Source organism: Cyprinodon variegatus, unplaced genomic scaffold (assembly GCF_000732505.1).
Source record: "Cyprinodon variegatus isolate N-32 unplaced genomic scaffold, C_variegatus-1.0 Scaffold980, whole genome shotgun sequence".
NCBI lineage: Eukaryota > Metazoa > Chordata > Actinopteri > Cyprinodontiformes > Cyprinodontidae > Cyprinodon > Cyprinodon variegatus.
Window position 1 is genome coordinate 59,538 of NW_015151433.1, and position 19,326 is coordinate 78,863.

General features: G+C 40.3%; 1 protein-coding gene across 4 annotated transcripts; it reads right to left on the reverse strand.

The window, feature by feature from the left end:
- Positions 1-588: 588 nt before the first annotated feature.
- Positions 589-15,981, reverse strand: LOC107100505 (paralemmin-1-like). 4 transcript variants are annotated; one of them, XM_015399012.1, is made up of 10 exons: positions 15,903-15,981; positions 9,093-9,132; positions 7,672-7,752; positions 6,685-6,812; positions 3,791-3,854; positions 3,644-3,665; positions 3,509-3,577; positions 3,343-3,408; positions 2,140-2,271; positions 589-1,761 (listed from the first exon to the last, which is right to left on the reverse strand). In XM_015399012.1, the coding sequence occupies exons 2-10, from the start codon at positions 9,126-9,128 to the stop codon at positions 1,115-1,117; spliced, it is 1,245 nt and encodes a 414-aa protein (XP_015254498.1). In that variant the 5' UTR covers positions 9,129-9,132; positions 15,903-15,981; the 3' UTR covers positions 589-1,114. The 4 variants fall into 4 exon arrangements, with proteins under 4 accessions (XP_015254498.1, XP_015254497.1, XP_015254500.1 ...); XM_015399011.1 differs by having other exon boundaries at positions 3,343-3,417; XM_015399014.1 differs by lacking the exon at positions 2,140-2,271.
- Positions 15,982-19,326: the final 3,345 nt, after the last annotated feature.

The following is a 19,326-nucleotide window of genomic DNA, read 5'->3' on the forward strand; positions in this document are numbered from 1 at the left end:
CCCACTCCCATCCCGCTCCCATTCAGAATGACTCCCGCTCCTGCACCACTCTCATTCTTGTTGTCTTCAATAACGGTACATGATACATTACGGTACATGATTAAACATTAACGGAAGCAGACGGGAGCGGGAGCAAACCAATAGTAACTAAAAAAAACTAGGATCGATGCCAAAAACTAAAATAAAATATAAAGAAAAATAATCCAGTACTGGCGCCGCCATTTTGTAGTTTTGTTCGGGAATCTCGTGACCCGTGGGATTCCCGAAAAAATGTCAGTCTCTAATCTACACCTTATGGACCCCTTCCTCCGTTTCTATGTGCATGTTTTCCAAACAAAAACAAGGTTTAGATGGGCTACTGTATAAAAACCTCAAACTCAATGCTATTTTTGAATTGAAAAGCTTCTTCGATGGGAAGCGAAACGTCTTCAAACTTGGAAACAAAGTCCAGTGGATTGTTTTTAATTTTCATTTTTTCTTAAATGACTATGACCTGGATGAATGAGAATCTTCCCCAGCATGTTTCAACTTGTGCTGGATCCTCTCTGTTTCAAAAACTACTCCCTTTACATTTGTAATAATCTTTATTTTTGAATCAGTAATCAGTAATTTTCACATAAACAGTTTCCAGTATAGCCAGTAGGACTCGCCAAAGGGGCCAGTTAGTGAAATCAAATGTGTGTGAGGCCTGTAGTGACAGTGGATCTAAGCTAATTTTCACAAAAACTGGTTCCTTTGTAGTTGAGGCCCCTGATCGTTAGCAGACTGCAAACAGGACGCGGTTCTGAAGCAGGAGGATTAGTTTAAAGAGCACACCTCTACATTTCACCTGCAGCCTTAGGCCGATATACACAAACTCCCATAGGTTCATGTTAACTTGGTTTATTTCCTCTATGAGAAAATGGACATCAAGCATACAGTTAAGAGGGTAATGCTAACATATCAATGCTAATGCACTTAGGTGTTCTAAGCTTGAAACAGGAGGCGTGTTAGAGTGAGCGCAGAGTAGAAAATCATATAAAACTGGTGAGGGAAAGAGGAAGTGATGTCATGTAGTTAAAGGCAGGGAAATGGGTGGAATTGGTTAAAAGAGTCTTAGGGAAATTTGGATGGGTCACATGATGCTGCAGCATTTACATGGCTTCTTTTTCTTCCCCACTACCCCACTTCCCTCTAACGCCGCCTCCCCATTTGTCGCCACCATTGATTCTGAAGATTTGGTGGATATGGGTTGGGCATCAGGGAGTGGGGCAGCAGAGGTGTGAGGGTCAGCGCTGGTGGGGCGGGTGGCAGCGGGGGCTGCAGAAGCAGAAGCAGGTGGATCTACCTTTCCGTTAGTGTCATCGAGGAGCACCAGCTCTGCTTTAACCGTGCCCTGCAGCCCCAGCACTTTCCTGGTCTCGTCCTCATCCTCCACGTCCTGATATCCCATGAACACCATGGTGACTGGGTTCTCAGCACTGGCTTCAGCAACGCTCGATTCACCACCTTCTTTGGTCTCCAGCCCGGTGATCTCTGTGGCTGAGTGCGGGGCAGGGGTAGGACTGGTGCCTGGCACGCGGCTGGGTACTGGGCTCAACATTGGACTTGAACCTAGTTCTGGTGTGAGGCCTGCATCTCTTGGGACCTTTCCTGTTGGTAGGGAGGGTTTAATGGTGACAGGTGGTGACATCAAAGAGGCCTCGTCAGCTTTATGGATGAGCTCTTCAACGTCAGAGGAAGTGAGCAGCTGGCTGTCTTCTCCGTTGATCTCATGGACAACTGGGGGAGAGGGAGAGAGAGCTTAGAGCGGGTGGTATCCCCAGGAGAAAAAGGGCCAATAAAAACAAAGATCTGGATGATATGACAGCATGATTCACTGAGTGTTTCCCTGAGCTGCACTGACCCTCAACCCGCTGAGGTCCTCAAGAGGTCAGATGTGGATCAGATTTTTGTGTTTTCATGTACTTTAGTAGAAGGACTCAAAGTCCCAATGAACGTCTGATTCAATCCTCCTCATCGTTAGGCTTCTCTGGTCACTGATGATAATAAGGGGTCAGTGATGAAGAGGATTCATCAGGCTCCCCTCTGAGGCTGCCCGTCTCATCACATAAAGTAAGTCTGATTGTGTTTATCTCACACTGGCGTTCAACCGCTAACCTTTTTGCTCGTCTTCATACACTTTGACCCCTTGATCTGACAGGTCAACAGGAAGTTTGGTGTTAGTGGACAGAACCCTGGTTTCTCCGGTCAGTTTGTCCCGCTCTACTTTAATCTCCACTGAGTACATTGCTGAAGGACAGGAAGTTGATAGAGAACACACACAAGGTTAACATACAGGGTTAATCAGCAGCTACAACATGCAACAGGTATTAGTAGGAAAAGATAGGCGCCTGGTTGACGCATGCTAGTACGCTTCCCCCTACTAAACCTTAAGTTCTGGCCAACCACAGGGTGAACAGACAGTGAGTTTACAATATCAAATATCATGTAGAATTAGAAAACATAGGCGCTTCAAGTATTTTCAAAGCCTTTTCCTGTCGTCCAGTAGTGACAGTAATGTCTTCCTAAAAAGTAGTTCCCAGTCCGTCAATTGCAGTGATGTTTATAGGTCAATGTCAATAACTGTTTATATTTGCAAACCTTGGCCAGTAGGAGTAGACCGTGTTTTTTCAGCACTGAACTGTCCGCATAGTTACAAAACTCACAATAACCATGCCGGTAACATTTAAAACATTTATTAACATGTAATAAACATTTATTAAAATGTAATAATCTTCATGAAAATGTAATGAAGCTGTTGTTAACATATATTAAAACATTCGGCAACATGTAGCCAACACTTTAAAAGTACTGTGCTGTTAACATTTAAAACATTTATTAATTTAAAATGAACCTTTATAGAACTGTTATAAATGTTTATTAATATGTAAAAGAGTTGTTAGTAACATGTAATAGAACTGTTGGTAACATGCAAGAAATCAGTTGGTTACATGTATTAAATGTAGTTATGTTTCTGTTTCTTATTGCTGGTAACATATAAACCCCGTATTAACATGTAAAAATAAACCTGTAATGTTGACAGGAAATTAGCCTATTGTTAAGATGCAATAAACCTATTTACATACTGATGTTCTGTTATCTTTGACATGTAATAAATCTTTAATAAGTTGTAAGAAACCTGGTCACATGTAACTAACTGTTTAAATATAGGTAGTTAACATATAAAACCTTTAAAAATATGCAATTGACCTGTTAAAATGGATTTAACATGTTTGCATATAAATCACCTGTTAAAATATAAAACTGACATTATTATGTAATAAACTGTTATAAATAAACTGTTGACTGTTTCTTACTCACCTTTTTTAAACTCTCCCGGTGCATCCCTTGGTTGGCTGATTTGAAGATTTTTGTGACCTTTGATCTCTACGGGGTCTCATGGGAAAGAAGTAGCAAAGAAAGTGTGACGTCATCATTCTTTACTGTAACAGCTTTACAGTAATATGATTGTTGAAATCACTCTAACCTTGGATCATCTGAGCTGGTGGCTTAGAATCAACCAGCTGGATTTTGCTTTGAACTTTAACCTCAACAGCTGTTCAGAGACAGAAGTCAGATGTAAAAGTAACAGAACAACAAGAAGAGAGAAGAATCAGTTTACCTGGAACAGGGTCTGGCATCACCTGGAGGCAAAAGAACAGAAAGTAGACTTTCACAACCAAAGCCTCTATTAAAGAAACAGGAAACAGCTGAGGCCTCTTTTAAAATAAAATTATCCTTGTGAGATTCGATGAGCATGGTAACTTACAACAGGGTGTGTTATAGGCTGAGAGACAGATCCAGTTTCCAGACTTAAGACTTCCTGCTCCAACCTGCAGACCCAAAAGGCATAAAAAAAAAAAATCATGGATACTCTTGATCAAAAGTTTTAATTCCAGAATTGTGCTGCTTAAGCTAACTGCACATTTGAGTAGCTCCTTTTTTACAAGTGTTGCGCCGATGCCATTTTTTGGCCCCGATGCCGATACCCGATACCTGGCTGTGCAGTATCGGCCGATACCGATACCACCATTTCAGGGCAGTATCGGGGCCCCGTCCGATACTGGTATCGGTATCGGTGCAACACTATTTTTTACCAATGGTGTTAAATACTGTGGAATTGCTAGTAATCTGACCAATATTTTTATCTCTAAACATTTCTAAAGCAGAAATAATACTTCAACAATTTCCGCAAGTACCAGCTGAGTGGAAAAAAGGGTGCAGAGGATGCAGAGCAGGAAGTAGGAGAAGAAAGTGGAACAGGCAATTTAAGCTGACTCTTCCGTCAATCATTATGAGCATTGTGAGATCTTTAGGAAATAACTTAGAATAACTCTACGAGCTAGCAAGGAGAAAGCCAGAATATCACCAATTCCAGCATTATGTGTTTTTTCTGAAACATGGCTGACTGATCATATCCCTGACTCCAGCATCTCTCTGCCTTCTGACCATTTGAGCAGACGGAGATTTAAAGAAGCGCAGAAAACTCACGGGAACTCACAGTAACATGTCCATCTTGGACAAGTTACTGTGAAGATTTGTCACTGCAGCCCAGATATTGAACTGTTGGCAGTGAATTTTGGGCCATATTATTTGCCCAGAGAGTTTGGGTGGTTTCTTTGGTAATTTTTTACATTCCACATTCTGCTGATGCCAACACTGAATGAGACGTAATCATTTTTTCTGTTAGCTAAAATACAGATACAACAACCCAACGCATTTGTAGCAATAACTGGTGATTTTAATCATGCCTTACACTCTTCTACACCGCAAATATTTCAACAGTTTGTCAGCTGCAGTACCAGAAAAAAAACACACATTGAATCTGTTTTGCAAATGCAAATGTCTTACTGTCTCCGAAGTAAGACTCTTGTGAAATCTTCACAATCAGTTTTTTTCTCTGTTCAGAGTATAAGCCCCTTTATTAGAGACAATCTGCATTAAATAGAACTGTGAGAAGATGGTCACAGGAAGCTGAAGAAGCCCTGCAAGGTTTTTTGAGGACACAGACTAGAATGCACTGTATCAACCACACAGAGAGGACATCAATACAATGACTGAGTGTGTGAAATACTACATAAACTTCTCTGTAGACAACAGCATCCCCATTAGAACAATATAAAGCTTTCCAAATAATAAGTTATGACACAAGTGATCTAAAGGAATTGTTTGACAAGAAAAGAGCCTTCAGTAAGGGAGACAGTGAATTATTGGGGAGTAAACATAGAAGAACCTTAGCGTCAACAAAAGAGAAAGCAAGGAGACACAGGCGGAGGCTGGAAAGCAAGCTCTACCAGAACAATATCAGAGTATTGTAGGTGATGAAGACGATCACAGTCTTCAAGCAATAGGATGAAAGTCTAGAGAAAGCCCATGAACTAAAAATAAAAAAAACGGTTGAGTTCAGAAACAAGCTTAACTTTGACCCAAATCTTCTGACAAGTTCAAAAGACGGTGCTACACCTTCCTGTCTCCAGAAATCAAGTCAACAAGCAACTAGAGAAACTTAATTGTAAATAAGTCATCAGGTCCTGACAGTGTCAGCCCCAGAGTCCTGAATGCCTGTGGAGCAGCTATGTGGGACTTTACCACACCTCTTCAACCTTAGTCTGACCCAGAAGAAAGTTCCAATGATGTGAAAGACCTCCTGCCTTGTTCTAGTTGCAAAGAAATGTCAGCCAACATTCCTCAGTTACTATAAACGCATTGCCCTTACATCCTACATCATGATGGTCCTAGGGAGACTCTTGCTGCTCCATCTGAGCAAGAATCCAAGCAGCTAAGCTATCAGGACTCCTTGGAGTCTGTGGAGTCTGAGTCGAAAATGCAATCATACAACTGCTTAAACAACCTCCCTCTCATTTAGACTAGGCAGCCAGCACTGTGACGATCATGTTCTTTGATTTCTCCAGTGCATTCAGCTGGACTTACTTTGTCAGAAACCTCAAAAGCTACAAGGCAACAACACCTGACTGAAGGTTCAACCATCTAATCAAGCAGTTAACAGTACAGGCACACTACAGGGGACAGTACTCTCATTGATTTTCTATACTCTGTACATCTATGACTTCCACACTAAGTACTGGAGTACTCGGGTGACTCTGCAGTCATTGGGTGCATCAAAGATAGACAAGAAGCTGAGTACAGGGAGCTTGTGAAACTTTTTGATCATGAATGTGAAGAAAACGAGGGAGATAATTGTAGAATGGACTGGAGACTTGAGATGCAACTGTGAAGTTGTCTACAAGAAGGGACAGAGCAGACTGTAAATCTTTAGGAAGTTTACTTCCTTCAGTATTTTTACACCTTGACAAACTTTATTGTCATTTTGTATACACAGTGTATACAAAACAAAAATTTGTTTATACAGCTTTCCGACAGTGAATGAGCAGCAGCTTAGCAGTGAAAAAGAACAGGAAGGTGCTGGATATCTTACAGGGATTGATGATTTCTACCACCATCTGCTAGAGTAACAGCAGCAGAACAAATGAGCTAATAACAAAGCCAATAACAGAGGGTGGCTCTGTTCTAGGAACTCCACTAGTACCTCCGGAGATGGTTTCAGAAATTAGAATTTTTAATATGTTTTTGATTTAATTTGAATTGAATTAAACAGGGTGTTTCTGATATATGGAAGCAGATAACTGTTACACCAGCTCAGACCTTCTGATGGACTCTTCCAGGTTCCTGGTCTTAGCCTCGTCCTCCGCCAGTTGACTCCGTACCCGATCCTGATCTGGGCCAGAGGTTGGAGCTCCTTCCAGCAGCCAGCGCTCCCTCAGAGCCTTTGACTGAGGGAGAGACAACCGTAAAAAACATTTACCACTTGGCTGATTAGCTGCCTGTGTCTTTCTGGAAATAGGTATTGCAGTGCATTTCTTTCCCTTTGTCTCTAGGCAGCCAGTAACATTACCAACACTAGTTGACATGACAGAACATATACAACTATGGCTTTTTTGTGACATTTTAAAGTTTTCTGTGTTAAATGAGAACATAACAATCCATCCATCCATTTTCCGTCATGCATATCCCAAGACAGGTCACGAGGGGTGCTGGTGCCTATCTCCAGCTGTCTATGGGCGTGGACGAGAGGCGGGGTACACACTGGACAGGTTGCCAGTCCATCGCAGGGCAACATAGAGACAAAAAGTACAAACAACCATTCACACACACACTCACACCTAAGAAGAATTTAGAGAAGTCAGTTAACCTAACAGTTAACCCACAGTCTTTGGACTATGGGGGGAAGCCGGAGTACCCGGAGAGAACCCATGCATACTAAGGGAGAACATGCAAACTCCATGCAGAAAGACCCTGGACTGAGAATTGCAACCTTCTTGCTGCAAGGAAGCTGTGCTATCCGCTGCCCCACTGAGCGATTGTTAAACCTATGATTGTCTGTTTAACCATCCTCGAGGTTAAACCGAAGACCACATCCACTCTGCAAAACACCTCTTAAGCCGCACTCATTGAGACACACATTTTAGGCCACACCCACTCAAATTTTTGAAAACTGCCTCAAATTGCAGGGTTTTTTTTGCCTAAATAAAACAATGTCAACCCCACACCTTATTCAATCAAAGCAATATGATATCTGGGGACATTCGTTGATACAGGGTCTGTGCAAGCAACTGGAAATGTGGAACAAACCTTCAGGTGTTGCAGAGCTCTCCTTTCATCCTCCAGTTGACGACACTTGTTTTCCAGCTCAGTTTGCCACTTTCTCTTCTCCTGAGGCATGATGGGAAAGTGAGTCAGTTTGCATTGTATGCTTCTGAGTTAAGAAAATCTCTTGGCAGATATCTTAAGACAAATTCTTTACTACGAAGGCTTGGTTAGCTGGGTGATAGTTGCTTGACATTTTGACTCTTCCTCTTGCTTCCAATTTGCCTGGAAGCCATGGTTAACTGTCACCCAGCTTACCTTATCATTTGATAAAAAGAGCATCTAACTACTTGTAGTCCCCTCTGTCTGTTTAACTGTCCTTGGATGACCTTTTACCACCACCTGTTGGAGAAGCTGTAGCTGGATAATTGCTTCCAGCAGTACTTCTGTCTGTCTAAAAACCAGTATCAGGATTCTTTTTCCACAACACGGGGGACTGATTAACCTCCAGTTGATTTTTGAATAATAATAGTTTGCCTCAGGAGGAACTCTTTAACTCTACCTTATGAGAGTTTTTTACAAAACAAAAAACAGATTTGGTGTCACTAAGCATTCCCCCTACAGTGGACCTACCCACAGATCGATATCTTAAAGTCAAAGGTTCTGTATTTTTAATGCTTTTATTCTTATAAACAGATTACCTGGTTCCTTTAGAGGTTTGTTGATCATTTTAATGTTTATTTACCTTTTGTGGAATCTCCTCTCCTCTAAGTTTATTAAAGCTTTTTGATTTAGCTCTAATCCCTGCTCTCTGACTGTCAATTGTGTCTCTTTCTGAGTGTCTGAATAAAGCTGGCCTGGTTTGAATGCAGAGCAGGGAAGGTGTCCGTTTCCACTTAGCCCAACCAGATCAATACCTGGATCAATGTGACACTGCCCTTAGAACAGTTGCTGCAGTCAAGCTCCTTCATCGAGGGCAGAGAGACTGTCTGGGCTCTGGGTCCTACTTACAGATCGATTCAAACCTCTTAGAATAAAACTGCTGGGCCTTGGCTTCAGGCGTAAAGTACCAGGTAATAACAAGGATTTAGTCAGACCTTAGACTAGTTCAGAACTTTAGCAGAATGGGTCAGTCTGACCCAGAACCCTGACGGGATCTTTTCCTACTTTTAAAAGGATTTTACTTTCTCTAAAGTGATCAGTTTAGGTTGGATCTGTCCCTGGTTCATGTTGGACAGAAGTTTGTGGTTCTGATTTTCTTCCTGAATAATCTGGGACCACCTGCAGACATGTCTACAGAACCAGACCTTCCATTATCCGGTTCTGATTCACCAGCTCAGGATGTCACTGTGTCCTGAGTTTAAGACTGATGCCACCCTGGTTCTGTCTTGTCAGAGCAAATAGGTGAAAACTTCATGATACTATGTCGGTTCTGTTAAAAGCTGCAGTCAGACTAAAAAACTCACTGCGAGAAGCTGCAGACGGTCCTGATGAACCTCCATTTCTCTGAAATATAAAACAGAAAATAGTTAGAGTTGGTTCTGCTGAGCTAATAAAGTCTGAACTCAAATGTTCTGGACCACACACAGAGAGACTGGTTTTAAATCCATACAGCAAAGAGGAAAAAGGCAAAAAGTGCCACAGAATTTTAAACCAAATCAGTTTCTGTAAATTTGGATATACCTAAAAATAATAGATAACGTTGATGTTTGGGCAGTCATTGTTTTCTCTTAGAGCAGAACCATCCTAAATAGATGTTCAGCCCAGGAACCTTAAAGTCAAACAAATCCACTTTTCTCTTCAGAACGGCCCAGAGAACCATGTCCTAGTGCCCTCACCAATGAACATCTAATCATAAAAACTATGGGTGTGGGAAAGCTGAAGCTTCTGATGTTGAACATGCTGATATTTCCTGCAGCTGAACTCATAAGGGACTTTGACCCTGAGCGGCCCAGACCTGCCAGGACCCTCTCAGACCTCCCAGGACCCTCTCAGACCTGTCAGAACCCTCTCTGATCTGCTAGGACCCTCTCAGAACTGCTTCTTAGACCGGCCAGGAATCTCTCTGACTTGCCAGGACCCTCTCAGACCTGCCAGGAGCTTCTCACACATGTAGGACTCATATGACCCATTTAAAGCCTGGGTGGGCTGGGCTGGGTCACAGTTTCACTATCCCTTACATTTGAGAACCATCTCTGTGGTAACAGAATCATTAAAAGCAAGGCAGTCCGAGATGATGAAATGATTTGATTTGGACAGAAAAAACACAACCAGAATGAGAGCGTCATGATCTGCTGTGATAGCTGGCCTTAATTACTCATGCCTTTCACCTGCTTTATTCTTTTCAGCTCCTAATTATCACTCATCTCATCCACCTGCCAGTTGCCCTTATATTGGACTCAGTTCCAGCTATCATGGCCAGATCATTATTTGTTTTCTGTTAGTCTGTCTGTTCAGTTTATGCCACGGTTCATGTTCTGGATCCTGCTGGCCAGTGGAAAGAGGGTTTTTGTGTCTGTCTTGTCTCTAGCTCGTCCACTGTTCCTCCCCTGCTGAGTCCTCTGGGTTTTTGGCTCTTTACGCGGGGAGGATCAGTTTTAGTAAGCCTGGCTCCAAGAAGGAGACCAGTTTAAAGGTCCTGCTCAAATTCTGGTTCCACTTCCTGTCTCTGCTACCCTCTTCCACTGAGCCGGCCCGTCTGCACCTGATCCTGTCTGCTCCTGTGAGTGTCCGCCTGGTAACGCTTTTGGACTCTTTACCTGCCTGTGAGCTCTGGGATGCCTGGAAGCCTGGATCCTGTCTGTTCTGTTTGTTCTTGCCTGTTCTGAATCCCTGTCCAGGATTGGCTTCCTACAAGTTCTCTGGGACTGCTGCACCAGGGACACTCAGTGACAAATGCGGCGTCTGTCTTCAGTCCAGTGGCTGGATTGCTCCCCTTTCCAGGGAGATAGACTGGACTGTTGAACCAGAGTGTCAGATATGCAGATCCTAGCAGCCCCACTTTAGTTTTGTTTGTTTTTCATTTAATAAACGCTTTGAGATTTCCTAGGGGTAGCATTAGGATAATTATCATTGAAGATGGGTGAAGAAGAAGCAGGGTGCATACACAGAGCCTGTCTTTAACAGTAACAAACAGAAAGCTATGCAAAGCCGAAATTTGCAGGCGAGGTGTAACCACCCTCCCTCAAAAAACAAATAAACAAAAAAACTGATCCAGCAAATAAAATCCCCAATCAAATCGTTCTACTTTACAAAGATATGCTGCATTAAGAATCTGCTCATTTTTATTTTAATTTCCCTGAAATTTTTTTTATGTTTAATCATTATTTTCCATTCCATACCAAAAATGCGGTGTGTATCCTCTGAAACCCAAGATGATTAATAAAAAGCCCTCAGTCTTATGAAAGATTACATTCAAAAGAACATATTTGTCAAAAAAAGACATATTAAGCCCCAAAAGGAATTCAGTTTTCACACTTTATGTGAAAACAATCAGATTTATTTATCTTGTATTCCATATAAGAAATCCCTTCTTGACTGAACCTGACAATGAGTCAAATAAAAAAAGGAGACAAAACAAACTATCAGTCCCAGGGCTTAAGGTGCGTCCTTACCTGCACGGTTACACTGACCGTGTCTCAAACATGGCTACAATGACAGAGACGGCTTGTTTAAAAGCAGCTGTGGAGTTAAACAGAGATGGGGGCCTGGTGCGAACAGGAACAGGTGAGAAAATTCAGCGCCATACCTTCAGCTGAGGTTAGCATTAGACTCTCAATGCTGAGTCAGACTGTGCTAATCAATTATATTCACTCAGCAAGACATGACTTGGAGGATTACGCTGCAAAGCACCATTAGGGTCATGATGAGTCACAGACCTTCAGCCAAGCTACCAACGGATGATAACAGAGGAAGCATCTTCAAGCTAATCACTCCTCCAGAGACAGATTATTAATTCATACAGAGCAGTCATCTCCATCATCAAATAACAATTCTTGTGTAACACCAGTGTGAACACAGACAAGAAAAAAATCCCATGAAGGTATAGAGGATGAGCTTTTATTTTTGGGTGGATCATCTAAATAAGTGGTCCTCCTAGCTGTAAATCATTCTGGTGATATGTTTACATAAGGCCGTCCTACGTGCTCGTCCCTTTAGCAATCTTTTTGTGTGCATGCGCACTTTCAGGCATAGCTCTACGGTTTCAGACAGTCATTGAAGCTCACCTTTCTCACCCTGGTTCTTTGAAAATGGCTGAGGGTCATAAGAGAAAAAGTGTCTATAAAGTGTATGAGTAAAACAGAAAGGCCTCAGAAGAGGCAGATATATCCCGGACCGCTACCCGACAGCGGCAACTAATAACAAAGATGGAGCAGGCACCGCGCAGTGGACCAATGGAGAAGTGATCATCTGTCTGAACGATAAGTTAACTGAATTCACTGTAAAGTCTCCGCTCTATATAGTGATTGAGGGATTTAGGGATTAGGGCGGACGTTTCAGCACAGTAAAATTGTATGAGCTATGAGAAGAGCAACTTTTAAACGGTGTGCAGGGGGAGAAATGTGCTTGTGCACGCTCTTGCACATGTGGAGAGGGCAGGGTCTTTTAAAAAATTCACGAAAATCCTCCACAATACCTTTAACTGTAGCTGCAAATTGATTGCAAATGTAAATGTCTGCATTCAGCTATAAAGTTATTTTCGTTTGAGTTTTACTTTTCTCCGTATGAAGTTAAGCTTAGCTTAGGTCATACATAGTTTATAATTTAACATTAGTCTTCATTTAATGATGATTATGGGTTATGGCTACTGCTCTCAGAACATATTGATGACTACGTTAAACCAATTTATGTAATGATGACTTCACTAAACCAACTTTTAACCCATTTAGAGAACAGCAGTTAACCTTAAGATACTTTGCTAAAGTTACTATCCACAACCAGGTTTCAGAACGCTGAGTAACGGCTGTATATATTGAATCAAGAAGTTTTCTCAACCAAATTCTAGCGCACCATGTAAACACTAATATTTGGGAAATTTAAGTGTGTTGTAAAATGCAGCCTTGAAATAAAAAAAATATTTGTTACTGTGTTAGAAGAAAGATTAAGTCTTTTTTATTGTTTGACATTGAACAGAAAAGATGCAGAATAAATACAAAGAAAACAAATCTAGACTATCGCTGGAAAACAATGACAAGCCATTTCTAAGGTGTGCTAAATTAGCCCCACTTCTTCACCTAAAGTTACACCCTTCTTGTTATGGATTAGGCCTACTTAAAAAAAAAAAGCTACACTACTCATGCAAGCAGTTTTTTTTTCTAATTTACACAATAAGAGCAGCATAAAATAATTATGAATATGCATTATAGCATTATAATATGCTGAGACTGGTGATGCCACCTACTAGCAATCAGTAACATGCTTTTTTCAGGTCAGCGTCGTCACGAACCGCCTTGAATTTGTACCTGAGGAAGCGAGTCTAGAGAGGCTTATAGTCCATCCTCTCAGCATGTGTTCTTTTATCAGTGACTATTAGTTCTAATGAGCTTCTACTAAACCACTTTTCTTCTAAAGCACCTAAAACCAACATGTCAGCTATGAAAGTAAGAGATTGGAACCACAAAGAAATGTCTGATTCTGATCCAGAGCTGTGAGTGACATTTCTTAATGTTAGCAAATTTCTACAGGCTGGATAAGAAGAAGACTGTTGGGCTAGCCCAAAATTCACATCAGCTCCATCAGGGTGGAGCTAACTTCTGATTATCAGAGATCTGAAGATTATCATGTCTCGTTCGCAGGGGTAGAGCTAGGGGGTGACCAGGGGTGGCCATAGCCATTCTTAGCCAATCACTGACCACCCCTACCAGGTGATTTGTCCTTCCTATATGTACAGAATTACCACCTCCAGAGCTGGCAGTTCCACTCTAAACCAGATGGTGGCAGCAGTGATATTCATAGGTGGAACATGCTGATCAATTTGACATTAATTCATTTGACATGATAACTGTTAGACCATAAGCAGACAACAAAATAATTAAGTATTAATACCAGTACTCTAACACTGAAGATGACCACACAATTCTTTTTGTTCCAGACCAATGTTTGTATTATTTGGGTGAGAGAATGGTGAGTCATTAGTCTCTGTAAATTGGCTAAGAATCTTCTATGTAACTAGAGATAAACTGTTCAACCTATATATGAGTATGTTCTTCACCATAAATAATTAACACAATAGCTATAGGTGAATATATAAGAGTGCAGGATATTGGTGGCTGCTGGTCTCTGAAACAGTGGAGCCTCAATGGTTAATTAAATCCAAACATAATATGTTGCATTGACAAATGGTGAAACACATTACAACAACCGGTGAAAATAGCTGTTGTGAAGTGCTGTGAAATTGTACTAAGCTCCAGAAACCACACCAAGAGTTCAACACAAAGCGACTGTTGTGACTGAATAATCGCTTCTTCCTCCCGTCTGAGTCTCATGAGGAAAACCTCACCTCTGTCCGGCCACTGTTAGACTATTGTAGGGCTGAAACAATTTATCGGATTAATCATTATTTACCAAGTACTGAAATAATCGCCAACTATTTTAGTAATCAATTAACCGTTAACTGGAGTATAGACACTGTAACACATGCCTTTAGCTTACAGAGTGACCCACTTATATCAAAAATTTGTGAATTTTTTTTTAACATTTTGCATTTAAGATAAAAAAAAAAACATGTTTTCATCTGTCAATATTTCCTATCCTACTCCTCAAATGGAAAAGTTTTAGTTTCACCTGGTTTAACTTCATAAAAAATCTTCTTTAATGAACCTTTGGCTATGCGATTTATCGATTAATCGAAAAAACAATCGACAGATTAATCGATTTGCAAAATGAATTGTTAGTTGCAGCCCTAGTGTTTGGTCAATCAGCTTTGAGCACTCAGCTTTCTGACCCACCACCAGACCCTCCCTGCTCCATAGACTCTATAAGAGGTTTAACTTCATTAGAAGGGACAGGTTTTTGCATGTTATTAAATCAGAGCCTCACTTTCTCCCTGGCTGACTGACAGGCAGCGTCCTGCAGCTCCAGAGCAGAGGGAAGATCCGGTCAGAGAACAGGCTCGACAGCTGACTGAAGCGCAAATTGCACATGAAATCAAGCACATTTTAGCACATTTAAATCAATTTAATGACTCCAATTCATTAAGTTTAACGATGCACGTTGACCAATAATTTTATAAAATTTACAGGGGAGGTTGAGCCTCCCTTGTATTCAATGAGAAATCACCACTGATGTAGGTTTTGTATTTGCCAGGGTTTCATAGATTGAAAAATATGGATGTTGTGCTTGTTTATTTTCCTACTTTGACCCTGAACTGGTTTCAAAACCTTTCAGCCATCCCCTAAGAGCTCATTGATCCCTGCCTGGTCACTTTGGGGATTTTCAGGTTATGCATTGTTACCTCCTACCTTTTTGTAACTGAAGCAGCTCATGCTTTTACTCTGAAAAGCTTCCAGCAAGTCATGCTCCCTGCAGGAAGCCACCTTAATGGGTCACATTACCCACAAACCCAACTGCCCAATAACTAATATCAGTCACTGCTGCTCAGAAGAGCAAAACCACATTAAGTGAACATTTCCATTAACCTTGTGCCCAAAGAATCTAAAAATAAAATTCTAATATAATAAATGCATAGCTTTTGAAATATTGAAAAAGAAATATTACTGCTGATTGGAAAAGGTTTGGTCTCTAAGATCAATGTCACAATTAATGCCCCTGGAAAGAAAAAAATCAGAACAAGCATGGATTTAAATAAAGAAATCTGGAAGTAATTTATTCAATCAACAGATATAAAAAGGGTTTATTTGCACTTTTTTTTTATTCTACTTGCATTTTACTAGGAGGTGTAACTAATATGCAGATTCCATTTAGGTACACAGCATTAGAGAGAAATCCTTTTCTTTTTATGTTTATGAAAATATTAATTGTTAAAAAAGGTTTTATATTAAACCTAATGTTTCTTAATAAATTATCTGAAGTATGAAAACTTTAAAACACATTTAGGGAGAAAAGAAGCTGGGACCTTCCTAACCGCCCCCCCCCCACAGCGGACTGGGACCAGTTCTGCCGCAGAGGAGAAGTCTGGTGCGGCACAGTGACGTCACTGCACGCACACATTTACAGGCGCGCGCATTCTCAAAGAGATAACATTAATAAAAAAGGTTTAATAAAAAGGAAGGTGAGGATGAAGAGGACAGAGAAGAAGAAATAAAGCAAATACTCACCATAGATGCAGATCAGTCCGCTGCAGCTGGACCATGTGATGCTCCTCCGAGAGACAAAACAGACCCGCCCACCGGGAAACTGGGAGTGGGAGGAGAGTCTGCATCAGGGGAGGGTCTGACTGCTCCAAACCCACATGACCTACAGTTGAGAAATGATGCATCTTCTCTGCTTCTGATCCAAATCCTGATCCAACCTGCAGGAGCTACACTGGAAATATATAACCTTGCTCAAATAAAAAAAGATGTCTTCACAGGATCTGAATTTAATCACTTGTTATGACCTGATTATATTATGTTGATGTAAACAATAATACTGCACTTCACCCAGTTTTAAATCTTTGCCCTGTTCCAAATGATTTTCATTCAGTTGATGAACCAAACTAATATACCTACTTTAAACTAAATTAACATGAAATAATGTTTGTATTAAACACCAGTTAATTGATTTAAATATAACCAAATTATAATTGTCACATTTGATTTGACTTTACTTCAAAAATAATTTCCATTTCCCATCTTACAAACTCTATTAAAAAAACCTTGTCCAATTACTTTAAATGTATTTATTAATTGTTAATATAGCCTTAAATTGTGTAAATCTAATTGGTGTAAATTGACATTAACTAAACTCTGCAAGTGGTAGCAGTTAGCATCCGTCTCAAAGATGCTCACCACAACAGCCCAGTGGCGTAAATATCGGTAAGCAGAGAAAGCAGTTTCTTAGGGGCCCCTGACCTCTTAGGGCCCCCATCACTGACTCCTGGTTGGCCCCCTACGCAGTTGTAGACTAGGACTTCTCTTTGCAGATGTAATAGTGTGAAAAATTCCTCTTAAACCCATGTAGAAGCCATTTGTCTTTTCCAGGGGGCGTATTTCATTTTGAGTTCTGATTGTTTGATGGGGGATGGGGTTATTTAAGGTCAACCATGATTCTGTTCAGGTGTTGTTAATGACAGGAGGCAACAGTTTTATACTGTGTTTGGTTTAGATCGATGTTGAATTTATGTATTTTGTAAGGCAATTAGTAAAACTATGGACATTGTTGTGTTGATAAATGACTTTATCATAAGTCAAAGTAAAGATCGGCATGATAGTCTTAATTTAGCACACGTAAAACCAACGCCTTCAGGAATGACAACCAGTAGCCTAAAATATAGGATTTAAGCCGCTACAACCCACCTGATACTGAAGTGACTGACTGCACCGGACCTTATTTCTACCCCAAACACATGGCAGATTTGAAAATGATGGTGAGCCGTTTAAACACGACACCAATAGCAAAGATGACAGTGGTTCTTTTAAATACTATGTTAATAACTGTGTATAGTTCATGTTTCAAACCGCAATAAAGATCTTAAAAGAACAATGCATTTGAGTATTTTATTTTTTACACTAAGGTAAGCATCTCCCTGAAATGAGTTTTTGGAACTTGGGATGTCTGTAACATGTGGTGGAGCACTGTCACCAGTGGTCCCATTCAAGGTGCGCTGTCACTATTTTTCCGTGTGTGATCATATACTACTAATTGTAATTAAATAATTGTATCTCCTTGGCCGATTTATGAAACCGTAACCGTATCCTGAACCTTTATCACGTGTTGTACTTCATATGGGGCCTACCTAGATAATGCTGCTTACAGGCCTATTGTGTCGTTACGCCATTGTATCAGCCCTCTTGCTCTTTATAACATAATACTGGAGGCTCCCGCTGCCAGTGACGGCGGGTATCCAGCATTTAACTCGGTCTCCACACTGTACCTTCAAGCAAAGTTTGTTTAGCTCTGGATGTAGCCCGGTTGAACGAGTGAGGGCTTTTGGCTAGCTATTGTTAGCGATACATTGTCATAACGTTATCAGCAAATGCGTTATCCCTCTCAGATGTCAGCTAGCTAATATTAACCAGATAACTAACCAGCTAGAACTTTGATTATATGCAACTGCTTTGCTACTAGCGTTAATTTATGGGCGGAATCCCCCCACTATGTAGAGACGACCAAAATGGCGCTCTCTCACGGTCTGATACTTGGACTTGCCCTGACTGCAGCGTGCAAAGCGCAATTCACATGTGACTCAAACAAAAAAAAATAAAATACATGCAGGTCATGAATAAATATATACATATTGAGAGAAATCGTAAACTTTGTTTTGGGTCCTTTGTACATGTATTTAGTTCAGGTTAAATCAAACTTGACGTCTCAAAATCCAAAAAGAATGAGTTACACAATCAATTCAATAATTTTATCCAGTTTACAGTGACAGTCATTAGTTTAAATGAACATGTTACACTTTTTTAGTGTAGAACCTTTATTTAGTTTTCCCTCACAGATTGTTCATATCTGAGTTATTGGTGGAGGATGAGCACCTGTGAAGGATAAACTGCTGGTTGTACATCAAACAGGTTTTAGGCAAGGAGAACCAGCTGTTGGTTCTAACTCCCGCTGATCAGGACTCAGACCAGTTCTAGATCTTAACACAAAGTGTTCCTCTGCTAAATGATTTGATTTCGTAGTGATTTATCAGATAGTAAACTAATAAACCAGACCTGCTTCTTTATTTCACTTTTAGTTTTTCCCCTTTTCATTCTGAGCACCAACCTTCTCTGGAGACAAAGGTTAAATGTCCCGATGGTTTGCTTCACATCAGCTGTTATCAGCCTTTTATTCGGCCTCAACTGATTCATTTGGATCTCCAGAACCACCTGTTGCTGTTTTGACCAGTGAAAATAAACCAGGAAGAACAAACAAGAAGCTAAAGGATAATCTTCAGTTATTATCTTGATATTGAAGTATCACTTTATATTGCGATATTTTAACCAGCTATCAAAACAAAATGTTCAGATAAAAAAGCAAGTGCTGTATATGCTCATCAGAAGATATTGATTATTCAGTTATTTTGATAGCCATGTGCAGAGGTAGCCCATTTTCCCTCATCGCCTCATTGTTTAAGGTAGAATGTTTTTGTATTTTTTAAACTGATCAGGGTTCCTACAGCATAAGGCAAGTTAAGTTCAAGACTTTTAAAAATTTGTAATGCCACTTAAAATAAAAATTTTAGACCAACTTTACAATAAACACAAGAAAAATCTGGTAGCGAGAAATTTACCCAAAATGTTTATTTTAACATAATCCATTACTTTCTGGTCCAGTAGATGTTTCAAATTTTTAAAAACTTTCCATATAAGAAGAAAGCTAAAAAGACACAAATAACAGATTTGCATATCCAAATGTAATAGCAAATAACTTAGGAACTGTAAGCCAAAATTACATGTGTACTACATTATTTGAAAGCTAATAACTTCCAGTTTCTGAATATATAAATGAGCCCAAGCTGCATCAGTTCAAACATGACTCAAAAATGTATTTATTTTTTTATCCTCAAAAATAATAGGTCTTTTTTGAACAGTAGTAATAAAGACAATAAAGACG

Excerpts from the sequence above, each read along its gene's own strand:
- LOC107100505 (XM_015399011.1), bottom strand. The coding sequence starts at position 9,128 with ATGGAGGTTCATCAGGACCGTCTGCAGCTTCTCGCA. Across the intron at positions 6,813-7,671 it reads GAGCTCTGCAACACCTGAAG|TCAAAGGCTCTGAGGGAGCG; the intron begins GTTTGTTCCACA and ends TCTCTCCCTCAG. Across the intron at positions 2,272-3,342 it reads ACCGGGAGAGTTTAAAAAAG|CAATGTACTCAGTGGAGATT; the intron begins GTGAGTAAGAAA and ends CCTGTCCTTCAG.